The sequence below is a fragment of the Coniophora puteana genome (assembly GCF_000271625.1).
Source record: "Coniophora puteana RWD-64-598 SS2 unplaced genomic scaffold CONPUscaffold_5, whole genome shotgun sequence".
Lineage (NCBI taxonomy): Eukaryota > Fungi > Basidiomycota > Agaricomycetes > Boletales > Coniophoraceae > Coniophora > Coniophora puteana.
This window is the reverse complement of record NW_006913057.1, coordinates 2,384,914-2,411,031: the sequence shown is the minus strand read 5'-3', so window position 1 is coordinate 2,411,031 and position 26,118 is coordinate 2,384,914. Positions and strand designations below refer to the sequence as shown.

Here is a 26,118-nt window from a genome sequence, read left to right as displayed (position 1 = left end):
AGGTTGCAAACACCTTGACCGTTCCTCAACGAAAGGTAATAAAACTGGTGATAGGAAAGCTATTGGATGACGTGGTACAAAGTACATTCAAAGGTTTATTCTATCCCGCCATCTGCACATCCTCGTCCCCTCCCGTGGCCCCTGTACCACTCTCCTCAGATGCATCAGCAGCAGGTACGGCAGCGGGGGCGGGCTCCTCCTTGCTCTCCATGGTCCGAAGGTACACCTCGATGTCTTCGCCCTCGAGCATCCGGAACGACCCCTCGGTGCCCCGTGCCTGCGGCTTCTCGTGCTGACCCGTAGGTCCAACGATCCCGATCGACGTGTTGTTTATCGTCAGCTCCTTGTCCTGCTGTAGCGTCTCGCGCAGTGCATGGAGGCCGTGCTTGATCAAGGTCTCGAGATCACCTTCAAGGTAGGGAAATGTGAGCACATGCACTTGCTACTACGCACATAGTGTGTGGAATGGTAAAATGACCATGCAACGAACAAGATGTCAAATGGTCTAGCACCGAAGAACACTCACAATCAACAAAGCTCTCATAGTGCTTCTCCAGATACGTCTTCGCGCTCTGGCTCCGAGCGCCGATAGACATAGCAAAGTACTCGTACGAGTTGCCAGAAGGAGAGAATTCATAGAGATGTGGGCCGCCTTGGTCATGTCCGACTACCAGGAAACCGACACCGTATGGCCGCCTGCCGTACTCCTGGGTGTTCACCTGTGCCTCTGCGGAGTGGCGGAATCAGACATACGATGACCGTCTAGAGGAAGATGACGGAAACCACGCACTGTCAGCGATCGAGGAAACCAACCGTCCAACAGGCATCGGGCGGTTGAAGGCCATACGAGATGACATGGCTTGCTGACGCATGAAGTTGCTACATGTCGCACATACACATGATAGATCCAAGTCCAGACAGACATAGCGAGTGGCAGGAAAACGATAGGCAGGAAGCACAGATCAATTGAGATTCAAGAGTCTGTCAGCGATCGCCACACAAGCGCTCATCTAAGAGTGACGCGTACCTCAACACACGCGCGTCCGACGTAAGCCCCGCGATCGCAATGCCGACATGGTCGTCTATCCGAAACATCTTCTGCTGATACGATGCAAGCTCCCCTGTCGAGCGCTGCGATTCATTTCATACACGGACGAGTCGATTGGAGTTGGGTAACAGAGGAGAACGCCGATCGTTTGGAAGTACAACAGATCATTCATACGCGTACGCGTCACCCAGAGACATCGAGCAGTCAGACAAACAAGTCAGATAACTCGTATCCTGAGCCCAATATAATGACTGAGCCAGCATGTGCTCACCTTGAGTGCGAGAAGGACAGCATGGGTTTTTGACCGTAGACCAACCGCGGCAGACCCCTGCTTGACGGCCTCGAGCGCATACTCGACCTGATGCAGTCGTCCCTGCGGCGAGAAGACTGTGTTGTCGGAGTCGTACGTGTTTCGGAACTACGCCACTGTAGTCAGTTGCATGCTACAAGTATAATCTGTTCGGGAAACGCACCATGGTGGAGGAGAGTGAATGGGTACACGCACTCGCGGTGACGCGTTCTATCTCTGCACAACTGCGCCCTGTCCTCTCGGCGATAGCCGAGCACGTGCGCATCTGACAAGCAAAGGGTCAACTTGTCAAGCATTTTGTATTACGAGGAATTGCCCATTATAACCATGCAAAACGGACAGTCCGAATCTACAGTACTTAAGTCTATGATGCAAGTGATGGGTAGCGTAAGAAAATTGCAAATCTCTGAACAATGCATGTATCAACCACAGTCCCCAAGCTAGACAAAGCCCAATTCAAGAGTCGAGAAACAACACTTAAGTACTTTTCCGACAACGCTCTACCGGGTCCCCTTCTTCTCCGCCCTCCACTCTTTGAACATGCCATCAAGACTCTTGTGCACCAAATGGGACGGCAAGCAGCGGACAATCTCGCCCATCCGCTCTTCTGCCTCAGCGCGCCCCTTGTCGCCACCGGAACGCCCCCCGAACTCGACACCCATCTTGAACAGGGCCAACACGGCGAGCGAGACGTGCGTCTGCTGAGCACCATGCACGGTGTTTTCAGTCAACGCAGACAGCAGCGGCCCCGACACGCCCGACGCGGCAATCGCAGGTGTTGCCTGGTGCGAAAACGGTGTTGCGCGCTCCCCTCGGACCAACCGCAGGAGCACCTCCAGAATGTTGTCTGGCTCTGTCATATGCGTCTTGATAAAGCGCTGACGCTCTGTCTGCGTTCCGACAGATGAGTTCGTGGCCCATGAGTCCAGCACCGTCCATATAGTCGGCGGCTAATAACGCAAGATGAGAACGAAGAAGGTTCGCATTACTGCGCAAGACACGTACCGGATCAGGGTCGACGACCTCAATCTTCTTCTCCCATCCATCAGCCGCATCACCTGCTGCCCAAAACATGCGTCCAAACATGCTCTTAAGCCACTCGCGCACGTCTCCTGACTTCACCCACTTGGGCTCCGACAGCGGTCGCTCAACTTCAAGGTGCGCAAGGAGGGTGATCTTGGTGGGAAGCGTGGCTTTCGAGAATGAAGGAATTGTCATGTCATCCGTAGGCTCTACCGGCAAGGAGGATAATGGAAGATAAGCCTTCGTCTCTTCAGAGTAACCTTCGACCTAGGGACAGTCAGTGGACTCAAGAAACTGTTTGAAAAGACAATTGTTTACCAGTACGCCCTTTAGCCCTTCTGCATCCTTCTGCAACTCGAAATGGACCTCAATCCTGCCTTCGGAGCGGAACACTTTCAAAGATTCCACGACTTCCGCATCCACCACAAGTCGTCTCGTTCCCGAAGCGTATGATATCGACAGTCGGTTGGCACTCGGTGCTCGCTCGCCTTGGGTCTTCGCTACCGCCGCATCTGGTACTTGCGAAGCAGGCGGCTGAGACGAAGGTGGATCTCCGCCATATGTTGATCCAGACGAGGTCGACAACAGTGTATTCGAAGTTGGGGAAGCGGGTGGCTCTGGGAGATGATCTTGATCGTGGTTGAAATCGTGATAATTCTCTCCTTCGTTGCCATAGGCTTTATCCTCTTTGGAAGGGATGGTGGAATCCTCAGCGATTTGCGTCGCAATTTCTTCATGCGGAGGAGATTGCCTTTGAGTCTCGTCGTTGTCCTCTTCGTCGTTGAGGACGGTTGACGCAAGCGATGCGGACAGCTGAAGTGGCCTTTTGGTAGGCAATATAACCTGCGCGGAAGAGTCATCAAGGTCAGCGACAGTTCCCTCAGGAGCGGACACGTTTTGAGAAGGAGCAACGGGGGTAGAAGCGCGTGTCTCCACGTTCTCTGCAACAGGGCTCGTGTGCTCTGCAGAAGAGGCGCACGGCGCAGAGGCATCCACTGAAAATGACGGAAGTGGGCCTGAGTCCTTGACATCGTCCCCGCCAGCCGTTAGAGGTGCATGTTCCAGCACATCCTCTAGTCCTCTCCTAACCTCCGCATGTATGCTATCGGCAAGCGACGCATTCTCATCAATCTTCGCAGATGAAGACTCAGACTTTTCCGCAAGGATGCCAGCTGGCTCCACGGGAGCAACATCCACAGGAAGATCACGATTCTCAACAGTAGCCAGACCCAACCCTTTGGAACATAGATTAGCCCGCCAAACGGATAAAGACGAATGCAACATTGGTGCTCAACACCGGGAGAGCTGCATGAGCTGAGAACAACACTCACCATGCTCACCACTTGGTTCGGTCGGGCGCGTTTCCTCAGCGCTGTCTGGAACGTGCGTGTGCTGGGTCGAATCGATCTGAAGATCGCTGTATTCTTCGTCGACTCTTTCTCCTTCACCATCAGCGTGGCTTTCATCTTCAACGATGGCGGCCATCAGCCAGTCGCCTTCGCTAGCTGTCTCCGCTACACTTGGCGCAAGACTTCCCCGCCCGGTTCCATCATCGCTCATGCCACTGCCGTGCGGTTGAGGCGGGGGCGGCCTCTCCCGACCTTCCTCGAGATCTCCATCATCATCTTCGGACTTCTTGCGCTTGCCCTTACGCGTATCGGAAGACCAAACGAAAGACTGGGCTATGGGATGCGAGTCATCGGCGGAGACCGGCGTGTGGAAGTAGATGCGGATACGAGAGGGAGGCGGGTTCAAAGCATCCGTCGCAGAAGATGCTGCAGCTGGAGCTACAGGTAGGTGCGACGGAGCCGCCGCAGGCTTTGCCTTTGAATCCGACGCAGGTTCCGGTTGATTCAAATCATTGTTATCCGGGTTGTGGTCATCTTCCTCAGACTTAGGTTGCCTAGAAGATGCCTCGCCAGCCGTGTCCATGTCTTCACTTTGAGCAGTAGCAGTAGAAGACGAAGCATTGCTGTCCAGAGCAGATATATCGGTCTCCTTCTCCTCTTTCTTGACTGTACTCTCGTCAGAAGGAGGAGAAGGCAAGACGCCCCAGTGCCAATCAAGCGCAGGCATCTCGAGTCCAACAATCTTGAAATCCGTGAGCGTCCGGCGATTCTCGTCCTTCTTTCCGCTGCTTCCAATGCTGGCCATCGAGCCATCTCTGTTACCAAAGGACGTCCCTCCTCCTCCTCCATCTTGCCGACGACCACCAGACGAGCGACCACCACGGAACGAGCCACCCGAGTGGTGCTGATGGCCTCCGGTGTTGAACGAACCACCTCCACCTCCACCTCCGCCTCCGCCTCTGCGGTGGAAATCCGACTTGCCAAACCCACCACGAGAACCTTGCCCACGCATCGACCCCTGGCTTCCGCCACCGCGTCCGCCGCCGGGCCCGTTCAAATACGTGCTCCCGCCTCGACCCCCTCGAGATCCTCCCATCCCGCGGTTGTTCCCCATGTTTCCGCCCCGCCCACGCTGGGTGAAGCTCCCTCCCCGATTGCCTTTGTTACCCATCCCAAGCGGAATCTGGTTTATACCCGCAGGCTGCTGATTATACGTGGGCTGAGTAGGCGCGGGAGGAGGCTGGAACGAAGGCTGCGGGGGCGGAGGACCAAGTTGTCGCTGACTAGAGTTCGGGCCATCGAATCGCTGCCGCTTCGCGGGAGGAAGGTGCTGAGGGGGAGTGTGGTGGAGATTCGGTCGGTGTTGAGGAGGTTGAACTTGCTGTGGTTGAGTCGGGTAGTATGGCTGAGGAGGAGGCGGCAGCTGATGAGGTTGCTGATACGGAGTCGGCGGAATCATATGTTGAGGATGAGGAACCCCGGGTGGCACATAGGGTTGATGATATCCCGCCGAAGGCTGATATGGGTTGTACTGTTGAGGCGGAGGCGGAGGCGGCTGCACAACAGGTGGAGGGGGTGGATATGGATGGGGATGCTGCTGGGCGGGCGGATTTCTCTGCTGTTGCTGCCAATGATGACCTTGCCGACCGCCATAGCCATAGTTTGCATAGAGTGCACTCTGCTCTGGAGTAGGTCTAGGTGCCGCCTGAGGGGCGTTCCATTGAGGATTATATCCTGGTACGCCCTGCCCCGGCTGCTGATGAGCTGCTGCTGCCGCTGCCCAGTAGCCCGAGTAATCTGGCTGAGAGTTTGGTGGCGGTCCAGGAGGAAGGGGTGGTTGAGTAGGTGTGTGCGCTGGCTGCGGCACGAATGGATTCTTGTTCATGGCCTACGCGTCAGACAACCCAATCGTGGTCGACGTCCGGAACGATGGATCGAGTTGGACAACTCCTAGCACTTGAGTCTTGTAATGCTTGGAACACGCTCAAAGCCAAAGGCACACGAGTAAAACCAATAACCGTCGCTTAGTCATCAGGTTTGGATTGGGTGGCCCTCGTTGCATGTCACGGTTTTCTTAGAGTGCTTCCTAGCTTGGAGACTCTATAATTCTTGGAGGCTTTACTTCAACTAATGCGTTTTAAGTAGTGATGCAGAGTTACTAGTAATGAGTGGAGTTGTACGACTATTCTAACATGCTAAAAAAACAGACTAAAAGATAACAAGTAACCTATGATTTCGTCTTGCTCGCCTGAGCTCCTGCAGTCCTCCACCACCGTGCAGCCATACCAGGTCGACGGAGCGATACAAGCAGATGAACCATAGTGCTCAGCAATGCGACACTGCCAGCTTGATGTGATGCTGCGATGGGTATGGGTACCATGTAGAGAAGTGTAGCAAGACCCAGAAGGACTTGAACATTGGCCATGGCGAGGGCAGCGTTGATAGACACACGAGCAAGAGGAGGCAGCACGGCACGCATTGCAGGATTTCTACTCTGCGCCCAGAGCAGCCAAGTGCTAATGTAGGTAGCAGTGGCCTTGATAACGGATGAGTCGCGTAACTTCTACAGGAATACAAAACTACTCACCAAAACTCGGTGGTTGAACTGGACCGTTGTAGGGTTTTCAAAGATGTTTCTCCACAAGTCAGAGCCATCCGCGCTTTTGGCATAAGCCGTCGCGAAGAGTTCATCAGTAGGAGGTACAAGACGTCCACCCATCAAAGGGAACTCGTTGTACACAAGTCCTGCATCAAGGCCAGCAACAAATGCACCTGTTGTAGGAAATTAACACGAGCTTCACGTTGAACCAAACATCCACGAACCAGAAAGGGCAGTCAAGAACACGAGACCCGTCAAGAGCTTCGACCTCGTCATGAACCGTCTCACAGCCGGATTCGAGGTCACCTCCTGCCACGACACAGTCTTCGACCCGCTCCAAATACCCGACTTGGAAAACTTCCAGTCCTTGATAACCGCCAGCCCCGAAGCCAACATGCCGCAATAAAGCACGAACGCCGTCCCAAGGTGAGCAGCCAGCCTGTACTGAGAAACGCGAGGGACCGCTCCGGGCGTCGTCATGATAGACTCCTCCAGTCCAGACTTGACCATGTACCAGCCGAGGAAGCCCTGCGCGCCCAACAGCAGCGCCATCCCGGTGAGCTGGAGCGGCATCGACCGCGACAGCTTCTTCCGGAAGGCGAAGTACGCGAGCGGAACGACGAATCCTACGCCAATCACCCGTCCCAGGACCCTGTGGCTCCATTCCCAGAAAAAGATCTTCTTGAATTCATCGAGCGTGATCGAGTGGTTGAGCCTAAGCACAAATCATAGAATGTTATTTGGTAACACTTATTGAGATTAGGATATACGCACAGTTTGAATTCCGGAGTTGCCTGATACTTCTCGAACTCGGCCGTCCATTCCTCCAACGATAACGGTGGAAGCACTCCAGTAATCGGCCGCCACTCCGTTATGCTAAGCCCAGACTCTGTAAGTCTAGTCACACCACCAACAACGATAACTCCAAAGACAAGTGCGGAAGATGCTAAGAGCCAACGGCCTACAGCCGGAGGAGCGAGGGTGGGCGCAAGCGAGGCCTCTGCAGGCGCGAAGGTGCCGTTGGCGGAGAAGAACCGAGACTCGAGGGGTTTCCGAAGGCCGGGAAGATGCTGTGGTTTGATATTCGAGGTCGCGGAACGCGATATAAAACGCGACGCTCCCAGCGTTAACCGGCTTGCAATGTTAGCTCGGAGGTTCCGACACAGGCCGTTTGAGAGTGGCTGGAACGAGCCACGCAGTGCTGGGCGGCTCAGCGCGGAGAGGGCGCCGCCAAGGATGGACATGCGAGGAGAGACGGCGCGTTTGCACGCTGCCTTGCTGTTAGCTAGAAGGTCGACTGGCCTGGTGGCGTTGTAGGCTTGAGAGCGGCGAACGACGGGCCGATTATTATTAGTAAAGTCGCGTTCTCTTCCGGTTCCGAGAGCCGACCACGCTCCTCCTACAACCTGACCATGTTTGCCCTCGTAAGCAGGAGGCTACAACTCGCTAGGCCTGCGGCCCTCCGCTTGTATAGCACACCGTCGCCATCGCTGGATACCCAACACACGCGCGAACTCTCAGACGGCGAGCGTAATATCCACAACAAGCTGCTGGAGAAATTCTCTCCGACGGACTTAGCGGTACAAGACGTGTCTGGTATGCAAACCAGTCATGACATCGGCGTATATACTTTGACACTGCCAGCGCAGGCGGCTGTGGTACATTCTATGCTATCAAGATAGCCAGTGAATCCTTCAAAGGGCTGTCGATCATTAAGCAGCATCGCCTGGTCACACAAACCTTGAAGGCGGAGATTGAAGGCATCCACGGTCTTCAGGTCGGCACCCAGCCGCTTTCCCTTCGAGTTATTCTGACGGCGACTCGCAGATTAAGACTGAGGTCCCATAGCTTCACGAATATTCCCGACAAGGTATGCCAAAAGCCCAAAATGCATCTACGTCACAGTGTTCTATGGACGCTCAGCGCCTTGAAATATTACTTGCCTTTAATCCCAGACCCTACTCTCCCTAAAAGTGCCCAATATACCCTCTCTAAGAAAAGGACCTATCCATCAGCGCGCACAAAATCAAATCCTTCCGCGCATGTTGCGCTTATGACGGCTTCTGTCACAGCTTTCTGCTCAATGTCAGAAGGGAGATAGCCTCTCGAGAGTATACGTCTCGGTTTGGATCATCCATGACCTACGTAAGAATGAGGTCAGTGTGCTTGCCACTTGGACTGAACCATAAATCGTCACCTCTTTCCAGGTGAAATGCTTCTTAAGCATGGCGAAGAAGCGCTTATCCGCCTGTGAGAAGTAATCAGCCAAGTTCAGCAGGTAACAGATCGTTATGAGATGAACCTTGCGTCTCTTTTTATAGCAGAAAAGAATCTCTACATCCTTTGAATCTCCGAGAGAGCACAGGGTTTGCACCAGCAGCGGAAATGCAGGCTCGAAGTATACGCAGTCCGCGGCCAGGACGATGCTAGGGCGAGGGACGTCGGGCAGCTTGTCCCCCCTAGGATAGTATGAAACGCCGTTGACATTTTCTTGGGGCTCGAGCTCATACAGACCAGTTCAGCTCGCACACTGTGACCCTCGATTGAAGATCATTGATTTCAACGTTTTTGTTCATGATGTCAAGTAATTGTCTGCGAGGATGATGCCTGGTCCATTCGCCGTAAGTGTAAAGATGAGCATGTGAACGTACTTTTGATCGGTGATGTGGACATCTGCGCCGAGCTTTCCTGCGACAAGGCCAACTAGTCCAGTACCACTGCCTAGCTCCAGGACTTGGCGGTTTTTGAGCCAGGAGGAGCCCCGCAGAACAAGGTAATCAGACAGCACCTACGACAGTCAGCGCGACAGATAACAGATGGCAGAAATCTGCCTGCCTGTCCAGCCGGCCATGCGATGCCCCCGCAGCCTGGGGATGCATCAACGCGCAGCGAGATCGTCACTCGATCATGCTCGCCGGCCTGGACTGGATACGTGGGGAACGTCAGACATGTGGTATCATTGAGGATGGAAGGTGGCTGGCTCGGTACGATGTCACCATCGTCGTCTGGTTTCCTGAGGTGTCTGAGTGGATCGATAACATCAAGCGCCTCTTGCTCCGCCAGATCAGGGGAAGGAGTTCGTGTGGAGTTGGGCACTTGAGAGGAGGTCATGCACTCGAATTCGTCTTGGCTGATTTCGGCGGAGATGGTTTGTCGTTCAGCGCAGTTCTACTGTATATATCAACAAGACGAGGTGTGAGATATCCGACATCATTGTGAGTTGTCTGGACCTACAGGAATATTGTGATGTGCCTCTATCGGCAACTCAGAGCACGCAGTTAGCGAAGGACGACAACTTTAACGCCGGAGCCGGACTTCGGAGATGCATCCGCTGGCGGAATGCGGGCAATTCAATGGCTAGTAAAGCCATGACAATGGTCCCATCCCACGATTACAAATAATGCCCTAATATATTGGGACCTGTAAACGAATGAGCTATATGTTCTTGCTCGCAGCTATGTTTTCGCAAAGTAGAGTGGACAGTGCTGTAGAGCCTCGATCAGTCGGATTGTAGACAAGTAGCCGAGTGATCAGCGGGACATGTCGACGAGCTGTGCATGAGCAGATGGGATGATGACTGTGACACTGGCCGATGATGTATTTTTGCGTCTCTTCGTTCCCATCGGCTTCACATCCCAGCCAACGCTTACTATATGCACTCAGTGTCCGTGCTACTCCTCGGAAAGATGCGTCCCTGTGAAGCATCATCGCTTGAACCGGCTTTTTGGACTGCCCGTACACTGCGCTTCCTTGTCTTTCGACGACTCTGACTCCCCCACCTCGCTGCCTTGCTTCGAATTCTCGTCTTTACCCCGGAGCCGCATCCATCGCACAGCAAGCAATCTCCTTCAACACCCACCATGTTGTCACCCACCCAAGACGACCTTCCGCCGTTACCCAGGTTCTCGAGACGGACGATGAAGGCCCATGGTCCACGGCCATGCAGCTGGGCGTCCAATCGCTCTAGCCTCAAGCCTGACCTCGAACACGAATCTCAATGGCCAACACCTGTAGACTGGTGCCCAAGACTGTCGAGGATGTCGACATCATCATCGTTGTCCTCCAGATACTCTGAGTCGACCCAGTCACATCGGTCCTCGTGCTCCCTTGATCCACCTCCATATTACTCGGTCGCCCAGGAGAGACGTCAGAGCAAGGCAGAGAAACCAAAAGGCCCTCGCCGGCTCCCAACACCCCCAGACTCCCCTGCCAGACGAACATCATTCGTCCGACCTCTCCCACCCCTGCCACCACTATCCGTCAACGTTTCGCTTAATGCCATGGAAGGTCGGGAAGCGCTCTCACCATCAGAGCCAGCTTCGCTTCCTCTTCCGCATCCATCACCGGAACCACCTTCTCCCTCCGACGATATCATCGACTGGGACCTGATTTATGAAGCCCTGGGGTGCGCATGATGGCGACCATACAGTGATTGGCGGGTTTCCTGGCAAAAGGGGTTGCCGGAGGTCGCATACATACCTCCTTCAGTATGTGAGTACCTTGCTTTTGAATGCTTTGAGTCGCATCCGCTGAACGCAGGAACAGTATTATTTTTGGATATCGCTCTATTTTGCAGGTTATTAACTCCGTTCTCGATGTACGAGTACCCATACCCTATACAACTCGACGAATGCGCTACCTACGACTTTCATGCCCCCCGAGTTTTGCAGCATCAACTGGACTCTGGATGAAGTCTTCTTGTTTAATGCCATTATTTACTGATACGAACTCCCACTGCTTGTAGTTATAACACATGAATGGATATCCATATGAATGTTCTTGGCGTGATCCGTGTGTGATAGCGTTCTGAGAAACGCGGTGATCGCTAGGTTTTTGTCAAGGTCTGGAACAACGATTTTACACGGCACTCGTTGGTCGTAAGTGTTTCGTAACATCATTTGTCGCCATTGGTAGCTCACAATATCTCAGGGAGGAAGGCATGGCTCTCATCAGCACTGAATGGGAGAAGCGGACCCTCGAAAGTATGCACGATCACTGGTTTATCTCATCAGGCCTGGGTCAGAAACGAGAAATGTGAACTCGAATCACGTCACGCGCGCGTTCACTAACCCTTTTATCAGCTCTTAGCATGCAGACACTCGACATGCATCTCATGCTATGTCCATTGACCAAAAGCTTTCTAGGACGTACGAATTCTCGGAATCTGTTGCACCTGCGCCTTTACTCCAAACTACGCCTCCCGAATGCTCCATCATTACGGGCGGTTGTGGCTGACGTCTTGGGTTAAGTTATCCATTTCTGACCATAACTCAATACTATCCAGCTATCTCCTGACACCCTGCGTCCTGATACTTTTTCCGTCGTCATCCAAATAACCGAAAGTGCTACCCCGTGTGGAGATTGCCTGGATTGTGAAGTATCGGAACTCTGCGGCCTCATCTCACTATACAGTAGGTCAAGAAGAAGGCTGTATCTCGCCCCGCATCTGCTCTTCGGTGGGCTGATCAGCCTCGCGGCAGCCTTGAGGCTAACTATCAATAGGAAGCGCGGACACCCCATTACCGCACGCATTCCACGGTCACTAACCACCTTGCCACCTTGGTCCTATAAATGAAGGGCAGGGTGGAGGGCATCTACAGATACAATCCCTTCCGCCTTGGTTCTGAACCACCACCACCACCACGATGTCTTACTACGCACCCGACACATATCCAAGGTCTCGTCGCCAGTCCTTTGCGAGCAGCTATGGCGGCGTGCCACCACCTGGTAGCACGTACGGCGGGAGAGCCATGTCCCACGATCCCTATCATAGCGATGTACGCATTTGTTTTTTTCGTCGACACAGCTCGAGTTGACAGTAAGAAAGCCTTATATAGGCGCACCTCAGGCTCAGGGCGTGGGCTACGGCCCATACTCCAACTCCGTCGCAGCCCACAGCCAAGGATACCTCCCCGGCGGTCTCCCCGGCGGCGGTCTCCCCGGAGCCGGTAAGCCTACCCTCGCCCTCGACTCAACTTCATTAATCCTAGCATCTCATATGACCACGAGCAGGCTACGACGGCGGCTACCACGACGGCGGACGCCGCATGTCTTTTGGTGGCCCGCGCCGCCGCTCTTCGGCTGTGTCCTTCTCCGGCCTGAGCCACATCGGGGACTCCTTCCGGCGCCACCCAGTCGTCCGCTTCAAGCGCAAGGGCGCCTTCACGTCCGGCATCACGCTCGGCGAGGCTCAGGCGAACGTCCGCCTGTCCGGCTGGGACTCGTACACTCTGCACGACCTCCACGTGGACGGGCGCGGACGGATCTACATGAAAGTCAACGTGAGTCCCGTATTCTTGGGTCCGCCGAGCTAAAGAAGAAAATCTGAACGACGACGATCGTCGGTTTTTGTTTCAGTGGCCGGGGTATCCTCCGCTGAACTATGACATTCCTGTGGACGGCTATGACGGCTACGTGGACTTGCAGAGCTTGGCCCGCCGCGTTGGACGTGCTGTTGCGCATTATTTGCAGGTATGCGTCCACTATAGCATACGGATATTATGGTTTTCTAATCCTTTCGTCTGCTCAGGCCAACCGCATTCCAATACCCTGGGATCGCATCGAACTGCAGTCAATGGAGGAAATGACCATGGGTACCTGGTACCTCAAGATGACCACGGTCTGATGATGCTCTCCGAACAGTTCAGTCGTCGATGATGGCCAAAACTGCCTTTCCTCGTTTACCTTATGCTGGGCATTCACTAAATTATTGTAACAACCCCACAGACTGTCGATATGGTCATTGTACGAGTATTGGTCCACGCCTCCTTGCATGCATGTTATACATTAGTTCATTTACTGTAAAATACACTGAATACTATGCCTGCCACTACGTCGATGTGCATCGGAGATACAATACAGGTATTAAGGTAGAGTCCACAAGGCTCAGAAGAAGTACAAAACGTTCATAATAAGGGTCATTGCATGACGTTGTGTCATGTTTAGTAACGGCGCCTGCCAATCTCTGTATTATGTTGCCGACGGGGTGTGCTACGTATGCCGAGGGTGCGTTTAATCTTCGTCAGGAGCGGAACGTGCGCATCTCTGCCACGGCCCTATGAAAGAGAAGCGTCAACGAACGTTCTATGATACATGGTAAATCTCACTCACCATGTGCCGGAGCTCGTGTTTGGCGTGCTCACGGCCGCGTCTCGTTGTGTTAGGGTTGGACAATGCTGCTTCTACGTGAATTAATCGTTTCACAAGTCAGCTCTCGGCGAGGTATGAATGATGTCAGGATGAGCACTGACTGTATCCAGCAGCTCGATGCTCCTCGCGGCTTTCTCCGTTTCGACGGCCAAATCTATGATGCCAACGACGGTTGCCCTCGTAGGGACTTGCGTGCTTCCCGTGGCCTCTGCTATATTCATAGTCGCGATCGGCGCGGTAATCTGTGCGGCGGCGGAAAGGGTTCATGGTTGTAGTAGTGGTGAGCAGATAAACTGTGACGGTTTTGCAGCGGCAAGGATGCGAATAAAAGTGTCGGTTGGCGGCAGACTCTGTCCAGTGCACAGAGCGTTATAAGTGATTCCGTCAGGTCAGCGTCCGCAACGGGAAGCCCCACTTGACGTCCAGAAACACCAGTTACTCACTGGTGTCAGTGGCGCCCCCATGCGTCAGTAACGCCACTAGCAGGTGATACTGTGGGGCTAAAGCTAAGCTGCGCATATACCGTAGGCCAAGGTACTTAATGCAGATATGTAGCCGTGCCTGTGCAGTCCTGCTCGTCATGTGTTGAGTTCCTGAATAATGTGCCATGCCATCATCGCTCCACCGTCGTTGTAGAAAGGCTGTGGCCTGTTTGCTCTTGTTTGTAAAAGGATCGACGACTCGCGCCAGTCCGTCCTGTGACGCGCTTTCGAGCCAACGCCGCGACCTAACCAACTTGAAGCTTGAAGAGGGCACCCCGCATTTCAATCCAGCACAAATCCAGCTCCTACGATGTCCACGTCTCGGACCGAAGCGATTGTGAACGCAACACATCAACTGTACCTGGCTCAGAAATGGAACCCCCCTCCGAAGACATTCACCATCCTAGCTTCGCTCTCGCTGGTCTCTGCTACTGGCGAGTTCAAAGTCATTGGGATGGGCTGCGGCTGTAAATGTCTCCCAGAAAACAAGCTGCCTCTGTACGGAGAAGCTCTCCACGACAGTCACGCGGAGATTCTTGCTCGCCGCTGCGCCGTACGTTGGCTTCTCGAAGAAATAGGCCGCGTCGCGCGTGGTCGCCCGTCTCCTTGGCTGCGACAACAAGCAGATGGAAAGTATGATCTATCCGAAGGCGTACATCTGAAAATGTACATTTCCACACCTCCTTGTAAGGACCGCCGACGTGTCGTTAATAAATAGCGTCTTGAAAATGATACACAGGCGGTGACGCGTCGATGCAATTCTTAGCCTCGGTGCAGGACGAGCAAATGGCGGCGCTAAAGAACTCCCAGGTCTTCACAGATCTTCAGCCCGGGGCTACCTCCCGAGGCCGCAACAACTACTCGCTCTATGGTGTACTTCGGAGTAAACCCGGACGCGCGGATTCACCTCCAACCCGATGCATGTCCTGCAGCGATAAAATAGCAAGCTGGAATGTCCTAGGTATACAGGGAGCACTGGGCTCGCATTTTCTCCGGCCGATATATATCTCCGCGATCATCATAGGCGAGGTCGATGATGATCAATATGCCGTGCTTGAAGATTGTGAACGGGCTTTGTGGAGGCGGCTCGACAATTCGTCAGGTGAGGCACCTCATAAGCAACCCCGCATTCTCAAACTAACATCGAAACAGATATGCATCTACCAAATACCTACACTCTCAACCGCCCGGTTATCGAGTTCACACCGATCCGTTTCATCCACTCAAAGACATCTATCACCGGACCCAGTCAATCGGCACCATCGTGTAACGAATGTGATCATTTCCCTTTTCTGCGCGTAATCAATATTGGGGCTCATGCTCGTCTTACCGCTAGCACTTTGCTGGATAGCCGATTCAACAGCAAAGGCCGAAATATTGATCAACGGCATGAAGCGGGGCGTATCCCCAAAAGATCGATACAAAGAACGCTTCAGGTAAGGCCGCAGCCACCAGATCGGTAACTCTTTAGTGAATATTCCTTCGATCGATAGACCCATCCTATCCAAAGCGGCTTTTCTGCACTTGTACAACGATCTAGTGAAGGTGTTGGGGGAAGCAAGCGATGGGTACGGAACTCAGCCTGCTGCGCGGAACTCACAGCTGATCGAAATCAGGAATACTTGTTACCGCGAGGTCAAAGACGCGAGCGCGGCATATCAGCTAGCAAAAGAGTGCCTGCGTGGCTCAGGACAACCCTTCTTAGGCTGGCTGCGCAGCGGCTCCGCGGGCGAGAGGTTCACTGCGAACATGACATGTCCACCATCACCTGGCGGAAATCGATTGCACGAAAGTCCGATTACAGGGTAGAATATCGGCAAGCAAGTAAGAAACCAAACAGCGTGAGTGTAGCGAATAGCGATAGGTAGCCTAAGATAGCATAGCGAGAGGGTGTAGAGACGACATTGGGGGAGCATTACAGATCCGTGTGTAGGAACACTAGTACTTCTAAACGAAAAACACAAGATCACCTGGTGTGTGAAAGCAAAGGCGCCCAGAGGCCAAGCCCTCGGAAATGTGTTGAGAGACCGATCAGCTGGACAGCAGCGAGGCAAACTACTGATCCTTCTTCTCGGCGAGCTGTGTGACTGACTCGAGAAGCAGCTCATCAGATTCAGAGGGCAGTTGGGCTTTGTTTTCCATGACTGGAGAGCCAATCAAGATTTCACCGTCACTTAGAGAACCATTGGTGGGACTAGAACGCCCAGAGCGACTGCTAACTTCGGAAAGTTCTTTGCGCAGTGCTTCGAGTTCGCGTTCAAACCTAAGCATGTTGTTAGACGCTGGTACCCGTGACATAAAACTTCTCATAACGTACTTGCGGCCAAATACTTCAATATAGAACCCTCCACCGTTCCAGACACTAACGGCAAAGATGGATACGAGGAAGGCACCGCTCCAAAAGGGGCTGTCGTAGAGGAGGTACACCGCAGGAAGCTCAGTCAAAATGGAATACACTTCATCGGGAAATCAGTCAGCTACTTCTTGAATGATCGCCATCAAATCTTACCAAGTTGGCCGCCCATAAAAGAAAGTATGCGATATTGAGGAGGGATTTTGCTCAGCATCCGACCAATGGCTCCGCGTTTGTCGTTCAGGAGGAAGGAAAACGAGGTCGTGCGTTGCCCAGACTCGATCTTGGTGCGACGGTCCACCAGCACAAACTAAAGTTAAGTTAGCGGTCCGCTACGCCTGTGACTAAATTGTGAGGGTACCTTCCAATACAGTAGCTGCCATATGACATCTAGGGGGTAGACCAAAGATCAGCCCGTGGACAATACCAGTCAAGCAAGCGAGGAACGCACAAATCGCGCCGCTCAGGAACATAGCCTTGAATGGATTGAGATGTGGCAACTGCGCTATCGCCGGGAAGCGCTCCTCGGCGCCAGGATAGAAGTGCCTAGTTCGTGTTAGCCGATTCTCCAGCTTTTCTTAACCGCACAATTGGCTTACCGAATCACAGTGAAGGTAAAGGGCGCGTAAATGTGGATGAACAACGAGGTGACCTTATCCGAGTCGTGGAACACGAGCGAATTCCTCCACGTGATGACCGCGCTTGCCAGCGAACCGTGTGAGAGGCAGTAACATGCCACGAAGAGCGCCGTGTTTCCGGGAAGAATCCAGAGGTAGATGAAGTTCAGGATGGTCACATAATAACACAAGTCGAACAGGAAATAATGCCAGCTTCGCTTCTTGTACTTGTATGCGCGCAACGGGAGGAGGTACAGACCCTGGATAGTATACGAAATATGAATCCACCTACGTAATAGAAGCCTGTCAGCAAAAGACGCCAAGATGTAGTCATAGTAGACACTAACTGTGGTGCAAGGCCAAAGAGCAGAGCGGATAAGAGCAGAACGTTCACACCGAAGAAGAACGAGATCTTTTCGCGAGTCCGAACGACCTTTGCTGAATGCCATGATGTGAGGAGCTTCGTCATCCGCGCTGAGACCTGTAAAAACGCGTCAGGACGCGATTGGGTTCCCTTGCGGAGGATATGATGCATGCCTTGAGTTTGAAGCTCTTGATTTCGCGGTCAAAGTTCTCAGCGAGCACATCGCTCTGAGGATACCGAGTCTTAATAGCCCCCTCCGCCTTCAGCTTGAGCCGATCGCTGTGCTTCTGGATTTGTCGCTGGAGGAGGTCTATGCGGGAGTCGAAGTACGTCTCCATCGTATCTGGGGGTGCGCATTGACTAGCTTAGACCATAATTCCGCTGCCAGACCGATCAACTTACCGAGCAGCGTGAATGCGCCAGCCCAATCTGATACTTCATCGCGAACGAACCGCTCAAACGGGGCCGAGAAGTAGCCAGACTGACTGGCAGGGGAATCTGTCCTCGAAGAGGGAGAAGGCGGTGTCGACGCCATTGTCGTAAGAAGTCGTAAAATGAGCTAGGATGGGTGCTGGATGCAGGAGAGGCCGCTGCGGGGTGGGGTTGTTGTTGGTCTCTAGGCAATGCCAAAAGCGTGTAGCCGCCGTGGTCCAACCGCGGTAGGTTTCGTGTACCAGCCCTTCCAGGCTTCCACGGCACACCTCGATCCATCCATTGCTTACGTAAGGCACAACCCAAAAACACGCTCGAAGGGTTGGTACGCTCAACACGCCTTTTCACGCCGGGCGTTATCACCACCTTGAAGCACACATGCACACGCAGATACTCAGAACTTGAAGCATGATAGTAAGAGACACTAAGCATCAAGCTATGCTCATTTCTAGTAAAAACGGTATGAATCGAGCTAACTACATGAGCGAGAGGTCTCCGAACTTCTCCTTGTAGCCTGCCACCCAGAGTTAACGCCGCTTTCTGCACAGTAGAGGCGATAAACTTACCTGGGACTGTCCACTTGCCCTTCTTGATCATGTTTTCGACAGCCTCCGTTATCCGTGGGTGCGCAGCGCCGACCTCGTCGACGGTGAGGTCCTCGAAAGGACGCGCCCCCTCGATGTTGGCAAGCGTGGTCTGGAGCTCCTTCAGCTCAACGTCAATCTTCTCAGCGGTCTCCTTGGCCTTGGCGACCTTTATATACTATTAGTACAATTGTCACTTGCAGAATTGTGGTTGAGACGTACGGCCTTGGTCTCGAAAGTCTCAATGGCCTTAACGTGGGCATTGACGTCGTATGTGACGGGCGTGAAGGACTTGAGCAGCTTCTCGGCCTCGTCAACGATTGCCTTGTTCTTCAGCACAGAGCGGTAGTGTGCAACGTCAACGGTGGTCGGCTGCGAGGCGTACTGTGCCTGCAGGCGCTGGGCCTCGCTGTGCCGCTTGCGGAAGGCCTGGAGGGAAGCAATGGTCTCTGCATGTCGTCACTAATCCATCCTCATGCTTTCGAAACGTTCAAATGAGCGCACCCTTGCCCAAGCCGAGCGTCGTGTAAATCCGCGTGAAGTCCTGCACGGTCAACCCAAGGTCAGAAAATCAAGGCAGAGAAGAGCGAGGCACATACCACAGCGGCAGCAGCAGTTTTCGAAGCCATTGGCTATGGCAGCCATCCAAGCGTCAGTTAGAACGCATGAACATAGCAATGAGGACTCACATATAATAGGTCTAAGTGTCTAAAGAGTGGCAGGCGTTGAACGCAGAAATCGAGCGGAGGAAAGCCGGCAACTGCCGGACGGAATTCCGACTTTCAACGAGCCGCGTCACTTTCTCGCGCGCTTATAGTTTGCGTTTCGTCCGCCTCTTGGTTTGGCGATGCCTTGGATGTGAATTCGACTTGTCCAACAACAAGCAATTCTTCTGCCAGCTTTCATGCACATGTAGGGCGAAGGAATGCTGGGACACATGATCATTCTTGTAATTATCACGAGATTTACCTGCAAACCGGGGTACTTGTTGCTACTAAACATCTCCATCTCATGTATCAAGCTTGCTTTGATCCATCGAGTCTCCAGCAACTGTTCATGTGATGATAAGTTGGCGCTGAGGGAGGACCTAAAACGCGGAGAAAGTGTAGAGAAAGTCTGATTTACTCCAGCTTAGACGTCCAAATGCTCTTTCAAATTCATGCCGTCCTTACGCCCGCACGGTGTCTCCTGTCACATGCGCATGCGCGCTCTCAAGAAGAACCAAGCTTGAGCCTAACGTACAAAGTTTTAGGCTTACTCAGAGGCTATTTCGAGTCATGGCTGGGTGTCTGGTCACTCACGTTGATCTTGGTTCATCATGAAGTCCGCGAGTCTAGAATTTCTATTCTCACTCATTGCATGAGAGGGGCGAAACTCGAGACTTCTTTGTACGGCACGCAGATCCTCTTGGTAAAGTACCTCGAGCCTCGGCAGGGCGTCTGCCGATTGATCTGACTAGTGTAACCCTCACCCTCGATACTGCTGAGGAAAAGGTATTGCAAATGACTTGGTAAGGCGCAAAGAATTGCAGAACACCGTTTATTTGCACCATTTTGAGCCCGCGGCCCTCATTTGCGGAGAATACCAAACGTTTGGCATGTTGCTGGCATCGCGGCATCGGAACACAAAGATCTAACCGCTCGCTTGGGCTGCGCCATGCGGGTTACGCGTGTGGACAGGGATGCAAGCATCAGCTGCGCACAACATCTTATCTATCCAAGGTTTCATAGGACAACAGTCAGTAAATCTCATGTTATGCCAACGGAGGACTTTGCTCGGTGATTGGTTCTGGGAAATGGCAAGGCGCAATCACGCCAGCGTGTTCCGTGACGTGCGTTGCATCCGGGTCAGAGGATCTAGCAGAAAAATATGTACGGCGCAAAGTTCATTTATAAACGGGGTGTGATATCGATTGATGGATCGCTGGTTATTACACCTGTGCGAGGTGAAATGACAGAAGGAAAGGTAGGACGAATGCGGAGTATCTTATAGGTAGGGACGAAAAGGAATGATGAGTTAGGAGAGACTGAGTGAGGTTTTGAAACACGGCATATGAGCGCGGTACCCGGGAAGAGTGTCGGCGTGTTGTGGAGCTAGCGGAGAGAAGCCGAAGGTGGACCTGGGGTTCTGGGCAGGCTGGACACTGGCTGGACTCATGTGCTAGATTAGTAGTATGGATGTGTGAGTTTGGGGAGCGGATTGGGGACGCCGTCCATGTAAGGTAGGCGGAAGCGGTCACGGGGTAAGATCGGGATGGGCGATGGATACGGACGACAGGGGAGGTCCTCGAGAGGAGCGTGATACACTTGCAGGGTAGGCTTTGAGAGAGTTTGGTTTGTCAAACGGCGAGGAGGGGAAGGGAAGGGCTGGTGAAGGAGGCCCGGGGAGAGTCAGGAACGGGGAAAGAGAGTCTGAGAAGAGATGGGAGTCTGGAAGGTATGAGCGTGGGAAGATGGGATAATAGATGACGTGGTTGGCTGAAAGAGATCTAGATATATTGGAAATGAATCGTTGGAACTCCGACAGGAGAAGAATATAACACGACTACGTCAGAGGGCGTCATTCTTTTTCGTCACTCCCACCCGCATAGGCTGCGTTGTAAGTCAGGCCACCGCGCACGAGCCAAGCAGTGGAGGCCCAAGCAGGTAAGGGCAAGTGATAACATCTGTCCCACCTCCGTCACCCGCACCGCCCTTTCTTTCCCGCCCCCTCCTCCCATTTCTGTCGTCACCACTCGACCCGCGTCATCATCCCAGTGTCGTCATCAATATAGGTACAATGTCCAACTCCCCTCCCAGAAACGCCGACGCTGCCGCCTCTGCTTCCTCCTCGCACAGCGACAAACACCAGCAGCAACAGTCGTCTCAACCCCGCAAGATTCGCTCCGATTTTGATCTCGAGCCCAACCCTTTTGAGCAGTCCTTCAGTCGTCCCTCGCACGTCCGACACACTTCCGCCGCAAACAATCGCGATACAAACACTTCATCCCCCGTCTCTGTAGGCAAGTCTTCAGATAAGGACCGCCCAAGTTCTGCTGCCTCCAAGAACGATGCCCGCTCGGCATCGCCCCGCCCCGTCCTCCCTCCTCTTGCCGCCCTCGCCTCCCCATCAGAGAACGGCTACAACTGGCAGTTCTCTTCCCTCGCAAACTCGCTAAGGGCTGGGCCTCTGTCCCCTGCCATGCTCGCTGGCCCCCAACAGGGCTCAGATTCTAATTCGCATCTCCCATTCGACCCTTCCTCCTTCCGCACGGGCCTTACTCCTCGAAGCGGCCTCACTCCCCGCACCGGTCTTACCCCAGGTACAGGCCTTACGCCGCTTGTTGGCGGCCCTGTGTCCTTCCCACCCCCTTCCCCCAACACCGCCGCCTTCCTTGCCCTCATGAACAACAGCTCGGCGAACTCGGGCTCAAATGCTACCATCACCCCCAACACCCTCTCCGCTATCACTGGCGTCCTCAATGGATCTAACGGCCAGCAATACAACAACTCCACCCCTCATGTTCCCTCTAGCCTCTCGACGTCTCACACCGCCAAGCAGGAGGACAATAACGGCAACTCCAACGGCAACTCCGGCGGCGACAATGCGATTAACTCCAACAATAACAGCTCCACCTCTCAGGAATCGCAGTACCTCGCCAATGCCTCGAACGCTGCTGCAACCGCAGCAAACGGTCTCTACCTGCTTTCGCAAGCTCACCAAGAGCTGACTAAGCGGGAGGAGGCTCAAGCTCGTGCTAATGGTGCAACACCAGCCGTCAACGGCAAGCGGGGGGCGAAGCGCAAGTCTTATGATCTTGACAGCCCACCTCCTCCACCGGCTCCGACCGCCCGGACAGCAAATCAAGGTCCCGCCCCTACAAAGCGGGCACGGGCTAACACCGCTACAAGCACCACCAGCACGGGCGGCCTGGGAAAGAACTCACTTGATGGTGAAGAGGAAGAGGAGGAAGAGGATTTCGACGATGACGACGAGCAAGAGCGACACCAGCAGAATCCTCAAGGTGGTCGGAAGCAGAAGAAGCCAGAGACTGAAGAGGAGAAGCGGAAGAACTTCTTGGAGCGTAACCGACAAGGTAAGGGCGTTTGCCGTCGATATGAATCAAGTAGTTCATCATGCATTATCAGCCGCTCTCAAGTGCCGACAGCGGAAGAAGGCCTGGCTGGCTCAGTTACAGGCAAAGGTCGAATATCTTCAAAACGAAAATGAGCGCTTAACGTCAGCTTTGGTATCATCCCGTGAAGAGATATCACGGCTATCAGCTCTTGTTGGCGGCGCTGTGATCGGTCCAGGAGGATCAACAGTCGGATCGGGGATGGTTCCTTCGGCCGCTCCCACTGGGGTAAGTGCCGATGGCTTTGGGGTGGCCGTAGCTCTAAACAAATATCGACAGCCCGTCAGCATGAACATGAATCTGAACTCAAAAGCTGGCGCGTCAGCTGCTGCGGCCTCCCGGAGTAGTGGTGGTTACGGATACTAGGGGTCGCCACGCAGGGGCTTGATGCCGTGCTGGTGTGTGTTGTTTCTTCGGGATGTCACGGGATATAGTTGTAATCATTTGGTTTAATAGGTCGTTATATTATTATTTGTCTATCAGTGTACTCATACACGCCCGAGTACACTCCTCGCGTAACCCGACACACCTTCGCCTTCAGCTTCAATCTTCATACGCTAGCATTTGCACGTTATATCCATGACATCCCACCAGCTTCACCTCCCATCCATGGCCCTCTCATGACCATTTCGACACGGCGCATATACAATGACACCAGCATCACGGTGTATGTACGACGTTTCAATCGGACCTGTCTTGACTTCTGGCCAGGCGATCACACCATGCGGACTCTGTTCTACGACCTCTGTTACGTTTACATGTGAGTATACGCGAGTTGGATCGATTAATCTTCTCGGCGGATCCTCGGGCGAGCTGCTGGCACGCCGTTTGTACGATAGTGATGTACGTTACATACAAAACATGTTACACAGTGCCTACTCACATACACATATGCTTCGTCGGTGGCGTCTCATACAAGGCAGCCGCCACGACTGATTTATTGATCAGAAAATGTAGACTGTACGCTACGGTTCAATTGTATTGCATAGATTTGGAACCTTCCACAGTTTGCGACCAATGTGATTGACATTTGCCTCTCGCCTTGGAGACGCAAACGTTCCTTGCCCTTTCGCTAATTGTCAAGTTAGATCATCCCTCTACATAATTTGTCACGATTTCAATAAGAGGATACAGTAGATAATTACACATAAAAAGATCGGAGCTGGGCACGACACCGTCCATCGTAGCACAACATTTAAAGTTAGACTACTCTTCGATGGCAACGCCCCGCCGAAAACACGGGGCAGCGTTCCTCTATCATGCCATCCCCTTGAATCCCATGATCCATCCCTTCCATACCTCGCCCCGGCTATCAACGTCGATGAAATCCATCGTCACACTCGTGATCATGGTTTCAGCCTGAATGATGACAGGTACGCTGCGTCGTCGGTCCGTGATCGGGTGGGCGGCGGCGGGTCGTTGTGGTATCCAGCCGAAAGCGAGGCACCCTCGGACATCTTCTGCGCGATGAGCGCGCACAGTGCAGCTGTGAAGTGAAAAAAAAGAATCAGATGCAAGGTCAGAAATTTCGAAATTGTTCAGTGATCGAATTGCGCAGATGAACATCTGGCAACAGGGCCTGTAGGGGAGAGGCGTATTGGGGTGGCAAACGCACCTCCTGCTCCACTGCCGTCCTTCGCCATGCCGATCTCAACGCGCGACTCTACCTCGCTGCCGACGAGGACACGGATGGAATCGCGCATTTTCTTCTGGAAGTTGGGGTAGAACTCCACGAGACTGTCAAAAGGTGATACATGATTTATAACACCCATTCAGAAAAATGCGCATTCTCGGTGAGTTGTGTCCCGGATCGCGCACAACTTTGATCGGCAGACGCACCTTCCGTCGACGCCGACGCCGATCCGCTCCCCGCTGTCCACCAGCTCGCCCTTTCCCTCGCCGCCTAGCCGTGCCCGCCCTGTTTGAACGAGTATGGCTGCGACCGCACATGCGCTCATGCGGGCCGCGCGGTCCACTACCAGTGTACAGATTTGTCGGACGGTGGCGGCATCCTCCAGCGAGACAAGGTCGTCTGATTCGAATTCAAACCGCTGTAGCAACACACCGCGTACGCGCTGTCGCTGGTCCTTCTCCGAGGAGCCGGAAAACCGCCCGAGGCCCGTCCACGCCTCCTCAACTTCGCTCAGGACAGCGGTATCGAATGCCCACTGCTTGTTGAGTATGGGTGTTGATCGGCCGGTGAACAGGAGAGGTTTCGGTGCTGCGTCAATGAAGGAGAGTACGACGTTCCGTGCGATCTCGCCTAGGTACATGCCCGAGATGAACTTCTCGAACGCTTGGAAGCGAGGGTTTATCGATTCTCGATCAAGCTTGTTGTCCCAAGGCGTCGTAGGCAACACGGACCGCTATCTCTGGCGTGAGCGACGCTCAAGACAGTACGTGTGTAACCGACCGAGTTATTGAAGCCACCCCACTCCGTGTTGACAATCATCATGCCTCCTGCTGCTGCCGTAGGATGCTTCCCGAGCTTGGTGATGTTTGAAACGCTTTCTACGTAGGCACCGTTCGTTCCGGTCCCAAAGATGGCACCAAGCATGCAACCGCCCGTGTTGTATGCTCTCGAAAGCAATGCACCTACAGTCTAGATAGAGGCTAGTGAACAATGATCCGTCGTCTCAAGCTGTAGGATGAGAGGTACGTACGTCATTGACAAGGGCCACACACTTGACGTGTATGTGCTTGCGATCGAATGCATCCTGCAACAGCTTAACGACGTCCTTGCCCACCGCGTTCTTGGCCGAGAAGCCCTTTGTCCACGTGAGCAGAAACCCGGAGTCTAAGGCTGTCTGCTCGACTGGGAAAGAGAAGGTGAGGGCGAGAGGAACAGCCGGGGGATCGGAATCGTTGAATGAGGTATGTCTAAAGCCATCAATCTTCGGTGATTCCGCTTTGGGCGACACGGTCAGGAACGCGTCGACGGAGTCCGCGAGGTAGTCTGTACGTCGGACGTGTTACGAGGTTTCACCATGCCAGAAAGGAGAGCAGATCATACCAAACAGTGTTGTTGCCTCGCCTGTTTTGAGTGCCTCGGACACTTTGTACTTCTGCTGGCGAATGGAAAACGTCTTATCTCCGTGCAGAGTGACCTCGCACACACGACTACGAAATCAGTCCGCAAGCTGCCAGCGCCCGTGCAATAGGTCCCTCACAGGTTAGTTCCCCCGAGATCGAGCGCAAGGAAAGTTCTGGCCAATGATATTTGAGCGTCAGCGGTGACGATCATACGGATGTAGGACACATACCCGGTTTCTGAGCCATTAGGTACGCCCTTGACATAGGTAGGACTAAACAAACGATCAGCGCAGAAGTGGAAAGCGACGGTAAGTGAAGTTACATCATTGCCATGGGATGGCCATATTTTGAAAGACCATCGGAGACCTCGGAAAGGAAGGTCTTGGTGATAGCATGCAGCTGGTGATCGTGGAGTGTGAAGTGGTCCTTGAGAGCATCGAGAGGATGTGTCGGAGAGTCGGAGAAGATGGCCGCCATGGCAAAGAAGAGGGAGGATGCGACGATACCTAGAGTGGACGCGGACGGGGTTAAGAGCGAGCTGGCAAGGGCGAAAGGTAGGTGGTGATGAGGAAGTGAGAGACAGGAGCAGATATAGCAGCTTCCGGATATGGCTTCTACGTCATATAAACCTCGGCGTCGCTGTCCCTTCCACACAACCGGG

The 26,118-nt window shown here is 53.5% G+C and overlaps 12 protein-coding genes across 12 annotated transcripts; 5 read left to right on the top strand and 7 right to left on the bottom strand.

The window, feature by feature from the left end:
- Positions 1 to 37: 37 nt before the first annotated feature.
- CONPUDRAFT_165070 (uncharacterized protein) lies at positions 38 to 5,615 on the bottom strand (the record flags this gene model as incomplete). Its single annotated transcript, XM_007769943.1, has 10 exons — positions 38 to 408; positions 527 to 727; positions 791 to 879; positions 1,028 to 1,131; positions 1,320 to 1,466; positions 1,522 to 1,623; positions 1,946 to 2,308; positions 2,364 to 2,648; positions 2,700 to 3,616; positions 3,713 to 5,615. 10 exons carry the CDS (start codon positions 5,613 to 5,615, stop codon positions 101 to 103), a joined length of 4,419 nt encoding a protein of 1,472 aa, XP_007768133.1. The 3' UTR covers positions 38 to 100.
- Positions 5,616 to 5,846: 231 nt separating this feature from the next.
- CONPUDRAFT_81963 (electron transfer protein 1) lies at positions 5,847 to 7,632 on the bottom strand. Its single transcript, XM_007769615.1, has 4 exons — positions 7,104 to 7,632; positions 6,554 to 7,044; positions 6,318 to 6,502; positions 5,847 to 6,266 (listed from the first exon to the last, which is right to left on the bottom strand). Exons 1-4 carry the CDS (start codon positions 7,571 to 7,573, stop codon positions 5,958 to 5,960), a joined length of 1,455 nt encoding a protein of 484 aa, XP_007767805.1. The 5' UTR covers positions 7,574 to 7,632; the 3' UTR covers positions 5,847 to 5,957.
- Positions 7,633 to 7,724: 92 nt separating this feature from the next.
- CONPUDRAFT_123471 (bola-like protein) lies at positions 7,725 to 8,306 on the top strand. The gene is made up of 3 exons (XM_007769942.1): positions 7,725 to 7,925; positions 7,979 to 8,106; positions 8,157 to 8,306. Exons 1-3 carry the CDS (start codon positions 7,742 to 7,744, stop codon positions 8,175 to 8,177), a joined length of 333 nt encoding a protein of 110 aa, XP_007768132.1. The 5' UTR covers positions 7,725 to 7,741; the 3' UTR covers positions 8,178 to 8,306.
- Positions 8,307 to 8,395: 89 nt separating this feature from the next.
- On the bottom strand, positions 8,396 to 9,464 carry CONPUDRAFT_123467 (uncharacterized protein; the record flags this gene model as incomplete). The annotated part of the gene is made up of 6 exons (XM_007769941.1): positions 9,144 to 9,464; positions 8,981 to 9,117; positions 8,844 to 8,921; positions 8,632 to 8,788; positions 8,527 to 8,577; positions 8,396 to 8,470 (listed from the first exon to the last, which is right to left on the bottom strand). The coding sequence occupies exons 1-6, from the start codon at positions 9,438 to 9,440 to the stop codon at positions 8,396 to 8,398; spliced, it is 795 nt and encodes a 264-aa protein (XP_007768131.1). The 5' UTR covers positions 9,441 to 9,464.
- Positions 9,465 to 10,071: 607 nt separating this feature from the next.
- Positions 10,072 to 10,942, top strand: CONPUDRAFT_165067 (uncharacterized protein). Its single transcript, XM_007769940.1, has 2 exons — positions 10,072 to 10,820; positions 10,875 to 10,942. The coding sequence occupies exon 1, from the start codon at positions 10,190 to 10,192 to the stop codon at positions 10,742 to 10,744; it is 555 nt and encodes a 184-aa protein (XP_007768130.1). The 5' UTR covers positions 10,072 to 10,189; the 3' UTR covers positions 10,745 to 10,820; positions 10,875 to 10,942.
- Positions 10,943 to 12,156: 1,214 nt separating this feature from the next.
- Positions 12,157 to 13,011, top strand: CONPUDRAFT_103697 (uncharacterized protein). Its single transcript, XM_007769939.1, has 4 exons — positions 12,157 to 12,277; positions 12,342 to 12,610; positions 12,687 to 12,800; positions 12,859 to 13,011. Exons 2-4 carry the CDS (start codon positions 12,377 to 12,379, stop codon positions 12,952 to 12,954), a joined length of 444 nt encoding a protein of 147 aa, XP_007768129.1. The 5' UTR covers positions 12,157 to 12,277; positions 12,342 to 12,376; the 3' UTR covers positions 12,955 to 13,011.
- Positions 13,012 to 13,350: 339 nt separating this feature from the next.
- Positions 13,351 to 13,699, bottom strand: CONPUDRAFT_153352 (uncharacterized protein; the record flags this gene model as incomplete). Its single annotated transcript, XM_007769938.1, has 3 exons — positions 13,351 to 13,384; positions 13,440 to 13,510; positions 13,580 to 13,699. 3 exons carry the CDS (start codon positions 13,697 to 13,699, stop codon positions 13,351 to 13,353), a joined length of 225 nt encoding a protein of 74 aa, XP_007768128.1.
- Positions 13,700 to 14,270: 571 nt separating this feature from the next.
- On the top strand, positions 14,271 to 15,769 carry CONPUDRAFT_54574 (adenosine deaminase editase; the record flags this gene model as incomplete). Its single annotated transcript, XM_007769212.1, has 6 exons — positions 14,271 to 14,646; positions 14,700 to 15,062; positions 15,113 to 15,235; positions 15,297 to 15,396; positions 15,454 to 15,528; positions 15,577 to 15,769. 6 exons carry the CDS (start codon positions 14,271 to 14,273, stop codon positions 15,767 to 15,769), a joined length of 1,230 nt encoding a protein of 409 aa, XP_007767402.1.
- On the bottom strand, positions 15,731 to 17,914 carry CONPUDRAFT_136970 (uncharacterized protein). Its single transcript, XM_007769937.1, has 9 exons — positions 17,697 to 17,914; positions 17,468 to 17,637; positions 17,278 to 17,411; positions 16,913 to 17,218; positions 16,765 to 16,859; positions 16,675 to 16,703; positions 16,470 to 16,623; positions 16,278 to 16,416; positions 15,731 to 16,223 (listed from the first exon to the last, which is right to left on the bottom strand). The coding sequence occupies exons 1-9, from the start codon at positions 17,827 to 17,829 to the stop codon at positions 16,016 to 16,018; spliced, it is 1,368 nt and encodes a 455-aa protein (XP_007768127.1). The 5' UTR covers positions 17,830 to 17,914; the 3' UTR covers positions 15,731 to 16,015.
- A 288-nt stretch (positions 17,915 to 18,202) lies between these two features.
- On the bottom strand, positions 18,203 to 18,939 carry CONPUDRAFT_153350 (ATP synthase d subunit; the record flags this gene model as incomplete). The annotated part of the gene is made up of 5 exons (XM_007769936.1): positions 18,203 to 18,240; positions 18,293 to 18,479; positions 18,533 to 18,759; positions 18,815 to 18,854; positions 18,910 to 18,939. The coding sequence occupies 5 exons, from the start codon at positions 18,937 to 18,939 to the stop codon at positions 18,203 to 18,205; spliced, it is 522 nt and encodes a 173-aa protein (XP_007768126.1).
- Positions 18,940 to 20,899: 1,960 nt separating this feature from the next.
- On the top strand, positions 20,900 to 23,491 carry CONPUDRAFT_136968 (uncharacterized protein). The gene is made up of 2 exons (XM_007769935.1): positions 20,900 to 22,385; positions 22,438 to 23,491. The coding sequence occupies exons 1-2, from the start codon at positions 21,089 to 21,091 to the stop codon at positions 22,788 to 22,790; spliced, it is 1,650 nt and encodes a 549-aa protein (XP_007768125.1). The 5' UTR covers positions 20,900 to 21,088; the 3' UTR covers positions 22,791 to 23,491.
- A 43-nt stretch (positions 23,492 to 23,534) lies between these two features.
- On the bottom strand, positions 23,535 to 25,995 carry CONPUDRAFT_123456 (hexokinase). Its single transcript, XM_007769934.1, has 9 exons — positions 25,780 to 25,995; positions 25,688 to 25,729; positions 25,595 to 25,630; positions 25,438 to 25,544; positions 25,088 to 25,380; positions 24,838 to 25,026; positions 24,264 to 24,790; positions 24,040 to 24,161; positions 23,535 to 23,910 (listed from the first exon to the last, which is right to left on the bottom strand). Exons 1-9 carry the CDS (start codon positions 25,932 to 25,934, stop codon positions 23,771 to 23,773), a joined length of 1,611 nt encoding a protein of 536 aa, XP_007768124.1. The 5' UTR covers positions 25,935 to 25,995; the 3' UTR covers positions 23,535 to 23,770.
- Positions 25,996 to 26,118: the final 123 nt, after the last annotated feature.

Bases quoted from the DNA above. Each gene is read 5' to 3' on its own strand.
- CONPUDRAFT_81963 (XM_007769615.1), bottom strand. From the start codon at position 7,573: ATGTCCATCCTTGGCGGCGCCCTCTCCGCGCTGAGCCGCCCAGCACTG. The intron at 6,503-6,553 runs GTTCGTGGATGT...TTCCTACAACAG, and splicing joins GTTCTTGACTGCCCTTTCTG to GTGCATTTGTTGCTGGCCTT. The intron at 6,267-6,317 runs GTGAGTAGTTTT...TCCGTTATCAAG, and splicing joins AGTTCAACCACCGAGTTTTG to GCCACTGCTACCTACATTAG.
- CONPUDRAFT_123471 (XM_007769942.1), top strand. From the start codon at position 7,742: ATGTTTGCCCTCGTAAGCAGGAGGCTACAACTCGCTAGGCCTGCGGCC. The intron at 7,926-7,978 runs GTATGCAAACCA...CTGCCAGCGCAG, and splicing joins AGCGGTACAAGACGTGTCTG to GCGGCTGTGGTACATTCTAT. The intron at 8,107-8,156 runs GTCGGCACCCAG...GGCGACTCGCAG, and splicing joins AAGGCATCCACGGTCTTCAG to ATTAAGACTGAGGTCCCATA.
- CONPUDRAFT_165067 (XM_007769940.1), top strand. From the start codon at position 10,190: ATGTTGTCACCCACCCAAGACGACCTTCCGCCGTTACCCAGGTTCTCG.
- CONPUDRAFT_103697 (XM_007769939.1), top strand. From the start codon at position 12,377: ATGTCTTTTGGTGGCCCGCGCCGCCGCTCTTCGGCTGTGTCCTTCTCC. The intron at 12,611-12,686 runs GTGAGTCCCGTA...TTTTTGTTTCAG, and splicing joins GGATCTACATGAAAGTCAAC to TGGCCGGGGTATCCTCCGCT. The intron at 12,801-12,858 runs GTATGCGTCCAC...TCGTCTGCTCAG, and splicing joins CTGTTGCGCATTATTTGCAG to GCCAACCGCATTCCAATACC.
- CONPUDRAFT_136970 (XM_007769937.1), bottom strand. From the start codon at position 17,829: ATGGCGTCGACACCGCCTTCTCCCTCTTCGAGGACAGATTCCCCTGCC. The intron at 16,860-16,912 runs GTAAGCCAATTG...AACACGAACTAG, and splicing joins TTTACCTTCACTGTGATTCG to GCACTTCTATCCTGGCGCCG. The intron at 16,704-16,764 runs GTGCGTTCCTCG...TCTACCCCCTAG, and splicing joins GTTCCTGAGCGGCGCGATTT to ATGTCATATGGCAGCTACTG.
- CONPUDRAFT_136968 (XM_007769935.1), top strand. From the start codon at position 21,089: ATGTCCAACTCCCCTCCCAGAAACGCCGACGCTGCCGCCTCTGCTTCC. The intron at 22,386-22,437 runs GTAAGGGCGTTT...ATGCATTATCAG, and splicing joins CTTGGAGCGTAACCGACAAG to CCGCTCTCAAGTGCCGACAG.
- CONPUDRAFT_123456 (XM_007769934.1), bottom strand. From the start codon at position 25,934: ATGGCGGCCATCTTCTCCGACTCTCCGACACATCCTCTCGATGCTCTC. The intron at 24,162-24,263 runs GTGCGTCTGCCG...ACCTTTTGACAG, and splicing joins GGCGTCGGCGTCGACGGAAG to TCTCGTGGAGTTCTACCCCA. The intron at 23,911-24,039 runs GTGCGTTTGCCA...TTCACTTCACAG, and splicing joins GGACGGCAGTGGAGCAGGAG to CTGCACTGTGCGCGCTCATC.